The sequence below is a fragment of the Schistocerca cancellata genome, chromosome 8, assembly GCF_023864275.1.
Source record: "Schistocerca cancellata isolate TAMUIC-IGC-003103 chromosome 8, iqSchCanc2.1, whole genome shotgun sequence".
Classification (NCBI taxonomy): domain Eukaryota; kingdom Metazoa; phylum Arthropoda; class Insecta; order Orthoptera; family Acrididae; genus Schistocerca; species Schistocerca cancellata.
Window position 1 is genome coordinate 134315580 of NC_064633.1, and position 8344 is coordinate 134323923.

Consider the following 8344-nt stretch of genomic DNA (forward strand, 5'->3'; position numbering starts at 1 on the left):
TTAGACGGCATTGCTCGTGCAAAACTCAGCCTGCCCTTTTCTCACATGATATAATGCGAACTATAGATGAAGGGCAACAGGCAGATTCCATATTTCTGGAAAGCATTTGACATGGTCCCCCACTGCAAGCTGTTAACAATGGAATAAGTTCACAGATAAGCGAGTGGCTCTAAGAATGTTTAAGTAATAGAACCCAGTATTTTGTCCTTGATGGTGAGTGTTCATCAGGAGTGCCCCATGGAAGTGTGGACCACTGTTGTTCTCTATATACATAAATGATTTGGCGGGCAGGGTAGGTAGCAGTCTGTGGCTGTTTGCCTACAATGTCATGGTGTACAGTACAGAGTTGAAGTTGAGTGACTGGGGAAGGTGCAAGACAACTCAGACAAAATTTTCAGTTGGTGTGATGAATGGCAGATAGCCCTAGACATGGAAAAAATGTAATTTAATGCGGATGAGTAGGAAGAACAAACTTTTAATGTTCATACACAGATATACGAGTGTACTGCTTCACACAGTCAAGTCTGTGGGAACACTGCAAAGCGATACAAGTTGGAATGAGCATGTGAGAACTGTGGTGCGAAAGGCAAATGGTCAGTTTCAGTTTATTGGCAAAACTTTAAGAAAGAGTGGGTCATCTGTAATGGAGACTGCCTACAGGATGCTGGTGTGACCTAGTCTTGAGTACTGCTTGAGTGTTTGAGATCCATACCAGATTGGACTGAAGGAAGGCATAGAAGCAATTCAGTGGCAGGTTGCTAAATTTGTTACTGGTAGGTTCGAACAACACACAAGTTTTACAGAGATGCTTAGGGTACTCAAATGGGAAACCCTGGAGGGAAGGCAACATTCTTTTCAAGAAACACTGCCAAGAAAATATAGAGGACTGGCATTTGAAAATAACTGCCACATGATTCTTACTGCTACCAACATACACTCCTGGAAATTGAAATAAGAACACCGTGAATTCATTGTCCCAGGAAGGGGAAACTTTACTGACACATTCCTGGGGTCAGATACATCACATGATCACACTGACAGAACCACAGGCACATAGACACAGGCAACAGAGCATGCACAATGTCGGCACTAGTACAGTGTATATCCACCTTTCGCAGCAATGCAGGCTGCTATTCTCCCATGGAGACGATCGTAGAGATGCTGGATGTAGTCCTGTGGAACGGCTTGCCATTCCATTTCCACCTGGCGCCTCAGTTGGACCAGCGTTCGTGCTGGACGTGCAGACCGCGTGAGACGACGCTTCATCCAGTCCCAAACATGCTCAATGGGGGACAGATCCGGAGATCTTGCTGGCCAGGGTAGTTGACTTACACCTTCTAGAGCACGTTGGGTGGCACGGGATACATGCGGACGTGCATTGTCCTGTTGGAACAGCAAGTTCCCTTGCCGGTCTAGGAATGGTAGAACGATGGGTTCGATGACGGTTTGGATGTACCGTGCACTATTCAGTGTCCCCTCGACGATCACCAGTGGTGTACGGCCAGTGTAGGAGATCGCTCCCAACACCATGATGGCGGGTGTTGGCCCTGTGTGCCTCGGTCGTATGCAGTCCTGATTGTGGCGCTCACCTGCACGGCGCCAAACACGCATACGACCATCATTGGCACCAAGGCAGAAGCGACTCTCATCGCTGAAGACGACACGTCTCCATTCGTCCCTCCATTCACGCCTGTCGCGACACCACTGGAGGCGGGCTGCACGATGTTGGGGCGTGAGCGGAAGACGGCCTAACGGTGTGCGGGACCGTAGCCCAGCTTCATGGAGACGGTTGCGAATGGTCCTCGCCGATACCCCAGGAGCAACAGTGTCCCTAATTTGCTGGGAAGTGGCGGTGCGGTCCCCTACGGCACTGCGTAGGATCCTACGGTCTTGGCGTGCATCCGTGCGTCGCTGCGGTCCGGTCCCAGGTCGACGGGCACGTGCACCTTCCGCCGACCACTGGCGACAACATCGATGTACTGTGGAAACCTCACGCCCCACGTGTTGAGCAATTCGGCGGTACGTCCACCCGGCCTCCCGCATGCCCACTATACGCCCTCGCTCAAAGTCCGTCAACTGCACATACGGTTCACGTCCACGCTGTCGCAGCATGGTACCAGTGTTAAAGACTGCGATGGAGCTCCGTATGCCACGGCAAACTGGCTGACACTGACGGTGGCGGTGCACAAATGCTGCGCAGCTAGCGCCATTCGACGGCCAACACCGCGGTTCCTGGTGTGTCCACTGTACCGTGCGTGTGATCATTGCTTGTACAGCCCTCTCGCAGTGTCCGGAGCAAGTATGGTGGGTCTGACACACTGGTGTCAATGTGTTCTTTTTTCCATTTCCAGGAGTGTACATAGCACATAAGGACAACAAAGACATGATATAAGAAATTAGAGCTCATAAGGAGGAATATAGACAGTAGTTTTCTCCTTGCTCTATTTGCAAGTGGAACACAAAAGGAAATGACCAGTAGTGGTACAAGGTACCCCCTGTCATGCACTGTACAGTAGCTTGCACAGTATCTATGTAGATGTAAAGTGCAGAAATACGACCTTGAGAAATAACTTACAGTACCTATCATTCAGTGTTAATGTGACACAGGAAGAAGGCAAGTGGACTGTAATAGTAATACCACAATTACAATCCATGGAAAAAGTGAATAACTGAACTATGCAACACCAGAGTACCAGGCAAAAGAAGGAAGAAAAATAAATAAATCAACTTTTCTGCAGACACTAGACTACTTGCACTTATTTCACGTGGTGACAAGACATTTTGTCTTTATAAGCTTCAGGTTCAAACACTGTAAATGCAAGTATACACTGGGTTGAAAATGACCAACTAGTAGTATCAGTAGGCTACACATGTAACAGCACACATTACCTAAAATCTGCATTATACTATGAAAGTACTGTGGAATCTTACTTGTTCTGGTACTTTAAATATACTTTTTTCATTCTGAATATACTGTGATATACATAGTGATCTAATGTTTCTGAAAAGATTTTCTGGCATTGCATTTAACAATTTCTTTTCTAAAATAGCTGTCAAACTTACAAATTTGCTGAATTTAGAGCCCACGTGTTGAGCAATTCGGCGGTACGTCCACCCGGCCTCCCGCATGCCCACTATACGCCCTCGCTCAAAGTCCGTCAACTGCACATACGGTTCACGTCCACGCTGTCGCAGCATGGTACCAGTGTTAAAGACTGCGATGGAGCTCCGTATGCCACGGCAAACTGGCTGACACTGACGGTGGCGGTGCACAAATGCTGCGCAGCTAGCGCCATTCGACGGCCAACACCGCGGTTCCTGGTGTGTCCACTGTACCGTGCGTGTGATCATTGCTTGTACAGCCCTCTCGCAGTGTCCGGAGCAAGTATGGTGGGTCTGACACACTGGTGTCAATGTGTTCTTTTTTCCATTTCCAGGAGTGTACATAGCACATAAGGACAACAAAGACATGATATAAGAAATTAGAGCTCATAAGGAGGAATATAGACAGTAGTTTTCTCCTTGCTCTATTTGCAAGTGGAACACAAAAGGAAATGACCAGTAGTGGTACAAGGTACCCCCTGTCATGCACTGTACAGTAGCTTGCACAGTATCTATGTAGATGTAAAGTGCAGAAATACGACCTTGAGAAATAACTTACAGTACCTATCATTCAGTGTTAATGTGACACAGGAAGAAGGCAAGTGGACTGTAATAGTAATACCACAATTACAATCCATGGAAAAAGTGAATAACTGAACTATGCAACACCAGAGTACCAGGCAAAAGAAGGAAGAAAAATAAATAAATCAACTTTTCTGCAGACACTAGACTACTTGCACTTATTTCACGTGGTGACAAGACATTTTGTCTTTATAAGCTTCAGGTTCAAACACTGTAAATGCAAGTATACACTGGGTTGAAAATGACCAACTAGTAGTATCAGTAGGCTACACATGTAACAGCACACATTACCTAAAATCTGCATTATACTATGAAAGTACTGTGGAATCTTACTTGTTCTGGTACTTTAAATATACTTTTTTCATTCTGAATATACTGTGATATACATAGTGATCTAATGTTTCTGAAAAGATTTTCTGGCATTGCATTTAACAATTTCTTTTCTAAAATAGCTGTCAAACTTACAAATTTGCTGAATTTAGAGCCCACGTGTTGAGCAATTCGGCGGTACGTCCACCCGGCCTCCCGCATGCCCACTATACGCCCTCGCTCAAAGTCCGTCAACTGCACATACGGTTCACGTCCACGCTGTCGCAGCATGGTACCAGTGTTAAAGACTGCGATGGAGCTCCGTATGCCACGGCAAACTGGCTGACACTGACGGTGGCGGTGCACAAATGCTGCGCAGCTAGCGCCATTCGACGGCCAACACCGCGGTTCCTGGTGTGTCCACTGTACCGTGCGTGTGATCATTGCTTGTACAGCCCTCTCGCAGTGTCCGGAGCAAGTATGGTGGGTCTGACACACTGGTGTCAATGTGTTCTTTTTTCCATTTCCAGGAGTGTACATAGCACATAAGGACAACAAAGACATGATATAAGAAATTAGAGCTCATAAGGAGGAATATAGACAGTAGTTTTCTCCTTGCTCTATTTGCAAGTGGAACACAAAAGGAAATGACCAGTAGTGGTACAAGGTACCCCCTGTCATGCACTGTACAGTAGCTTGCACAGTATCTATGTAGATGTAAAGTGCAGAAATACGACCTTGAGAAATAACTTACAGTACCTATCATTCAGTGTTAATGTGACACAGGAAGAAGGCAAGTGGACTGTAATAGTAATACCACAATTACAATCCATGGAAAAAGTGAATAACTGAACTATGCAACACCAGAGTACCAGGCAAAAGAAGGAAGAAAAATAAATAAATCAACTTTTCTGCAGACACTAGACTACTTGCACTTATTTCACGTGGTGACAAGACATTTTGTCTTTATAAGCTTCAGGTTCAAACACTGTAAATGCAAGTATACACTGGGTTGAAAATGACCAACTAGTAGTATCAGTAGGCTACACATGTAACAGCACACATTACCTAAAATCTGCATTATACTATGAAAGTACTGTGGAATCTTACTTGTTCTGGTACTTTAAATATACTTTTTTCATTCTGAATATACTGTGATATACATAGTGATCTAATGTTTCTGAAAAGATTTTCTGGCATTGCATTTAACAATTTCTTTTCTAAAATAGCTGTCAAACTTACAAATTTGCTGAATTTAGAGCCTGCATTAGGCTCACTGGAAATTTCACCCCTATCATCTTTCTTTTTGAGATCTACCCTCCACTGTTTTGACATTAAAGAGTGTAGATTTAACGGGTTTGCTCCAAAAGTACATTCGTAATTCAAGTAAACAAGATTACATGTTAGCCTAGTGAATTCATGTACACCAATCGTAATTGTGACCAACTGCCCACATTTTTCCCTTTGATGATATCTTCATACAATCTTTAACTCCTTAACTTCTACTTAAACTTCTCTTTCTTCATTGGATCCGTAAATCCAACCATTTTGCGACAAAAAGTGAAGAAAAGTATACGCTAGTATTATGACAAATAATCAAATTTTATTGTTGTGGACATGTAGCTCACTATTGGAATTGTTATCCTGCCTTTCTGTTTCCAATTTTTTCCAGTTCTTTTTCATAACCAAACAGTAAACAGAATATATAAGTAAATATATAAGTTTTTAGAAACTTGTTAGTTCATGAACGACTTCCGTAAGTATGGTTTTGGTATGTGTTATATTTTACTGATATATGTTAACTGTAATGACTTATTTATGTACCAGTTGTACATGCGTAAGTGGTTGTTTGTACTCATTTGATCCGTAATAAAAAGAAGTAATAACAAACAAATGAGATGTAAGGCTTAGCTACTTTTTAAAAATTTACTGCTCGAATGTAAAGAAATGTAATTGTAATCTTTTAATCTCTAACACTTCACTGTTAAATTATTTCTGGACTATCCCACTGTAGTGACGTGCTTCCAAGGGAAGTAATAGTTCATTCAAATATTTCCATGGCTACTTTCCTACATATCTAGTTTCAATTAAAATTAGTTGGACACAGCAGTTAGCAGCCACACTTAACTAAAACTACTTAACATCCAGTGAATCAAAACGACAGTTATTCTACCTTAGCATACGTCAGTATATTTCACAAGATTCGTACTTCCAAAAAATGTATCTTGGCTAATAAAACTGCAATATTCATCAACACTTCCAGAAAGTTCATTATAGGTACGGGCACAATCCACATCATCTGTACAAACACTGTATATCCATCGTATAACAGAAGGTGAAATTAAAGCGTAACTCGAGTCGATACGATATAATATTGTACTATATAAACGCGGTTACTGTTTACGTTTACCCAAATAAATGTTGCGAAAGGAATAATGTTCTATCACAATAAAACACACAAGGCAATAGCGAACAATGTGTAAACGTCACTGGTAATCTATCACAATAAAACACACAAGGCAATAGCGAACAATGTGTAAACGTCACTGGTAATAAAGGAAGTTTACGTAAAACTGCGATTCTCGTTCGAGAGGGAATATTTACAATGAGACCTGACTGCGTATAATGAAATTTATTATTAACTTTTTATATGACAACAAACACTTTCAGTGCTTCGTCACATCATGAAATCTACACGTGCTGTTTCTCACCGTTGTTCACGGTAAAGCACTCTAAATAATATCCAATACACAGGAAATTAACAGAACATGGACAATGACCCTCAAAGGAGGAACTAATTATTTTCTGGAATCACTGATACACATACTCATGACAGCGAGTTGGTTATCTTCCTACCTTGTGTCAAGATTGCCGAACCATCTGAGCGGGACACGACATTTAATTCAAAATGAATAGGTCGAAGATGTATTTGTTCTTCAGTCACAACAGGATCTGTTAAGGAACTGGGAGAATCTGCTATGTCAATTGTTTCCACCGGCATCGTTAAGATTATGATAGTTAGCGATGCACTTTAATACAGACGCATGGCTTGTATTTCGACAGCGTAACTTCGCTGACTTTGTTTACCAACTTTACACACGTGCTTCCACAGATATTCCGTCCATAAATTTGTGCTTCCCTCCCATTTGCACAGAAAGCTTGTACGTTAGACTGTGGCTTGTACATGCATTCACAGAACACCAAAACATGAGTAGCACATACGTAGAGTTACGACAGCCTCTGGTGCGAAAGTTGTTGCTGTTTGGCAGATGAAGTGACACTAGCGCTACAAGACGTGAGAAAGCAATCATATGCATCGTCAGGATATTGTTTATTTTTGTGAGATTCAAAACTTTCCCGGCGTACATACTATTCAACAAAACTTCGGGAGAACTGCCGGATGTTTGTAACTTCCTGCCACAATATTTCAGCGCAGAGTCTTCTGGCCATCTTCAGGTGATACTAGCGAAAACGCCCTGAGTTCCGGTATTTAAGGACACGCCGGCACATGCGTGGTGGATTCATTTGGCGTTGCGCGTGTGCTACTTGGTCATTCAGTATATAGAAAGCCCACTCACTCAGGCCTTTACTTGCAAACCGCTAGTTGCAACCATCCGGCACAAACGAGGGGTGTTTTGAAGACATTGATTCACCGAGCCCACGTCATCTCTGACACCGATAGTTTGCAGACGGAGGTGGAGCACTTGCAGACTGTATTCGTCCCAGCAAGTGGAGAGAGCGCTGCAGACCTCTAAACGATGGAAAAAAGAAGAGGAAGAGGCCTTTAAAACGACTGACTATTTACTATATATTGGTAATAATCCAGCACAAATAGGTAGAATACTAAGAAAATATACAGTGAAAGCAATCTTCCGCCCTCCTGCAAAAATTTCGTCGCTGTTGGGATCTGCCAAAGACGACCTAGAGCTACGCAAGGCAGGTGTTTACAGGATTCCGTGTGAATGCGGCAAATCTTATATAGGGCAAATGACGCGTACTGTGCAGGATCGCATTGTAGAACTCACCTTCTTCAGCCTTGTAAGTCTGCCATCGCCGAACAGTGTATTTCCACTGGTCATGTCATGAATTACAGTTCGACAAAAATTGTGGCCCATACGTCTAGCTTTTGGAGTTCTATTGTTAATGAATCCGTGGAAATACGACTGTCTGACAGCGAGTCTCTTATTAACCAAGACGGCGTTTTTCAGTTGAATTCGGCATGGAATCCGATCGCTGAAAAACTTCGTGTCCTCCGTAGCCGGCGAAGTTCTATGATGGAACCGCGGGAAGGCAATCAAATTGATATCGATACGGCGAGTTTTCACCACGGAGGGCGCGCAGCGCAGCAGAA

At 43.1% G+C, this 8344-nt stretch overlaps 1 protein-coding gene across 1 annotated transcript in view; it reads right to left on the reverse strand.

Annotated features, from left to right (window-relative positions):
* LOC126095067 (exosome complex component RRP46) overlaps nucleotides 1–7148 on the reverse strand; it is a 39634-nt gene extending 32486 nt beyond the window's left edge. The window contains exon 1 of the mRNA XM_049909749.1: nucleotides 6850–7148. Coding sequence (XP_049765706.1) covers nucleotides 6850–6994 — 145 coding nt within the window. The 5' untranslated portion in view covers nucleotides 6995–7148. The remainder of the gene's footprint in view (nucleotides 1–6849) is intronic.
* Between the last annotated feature and the right edge of the window lie 1196 nt (nucleotides 7149–8344).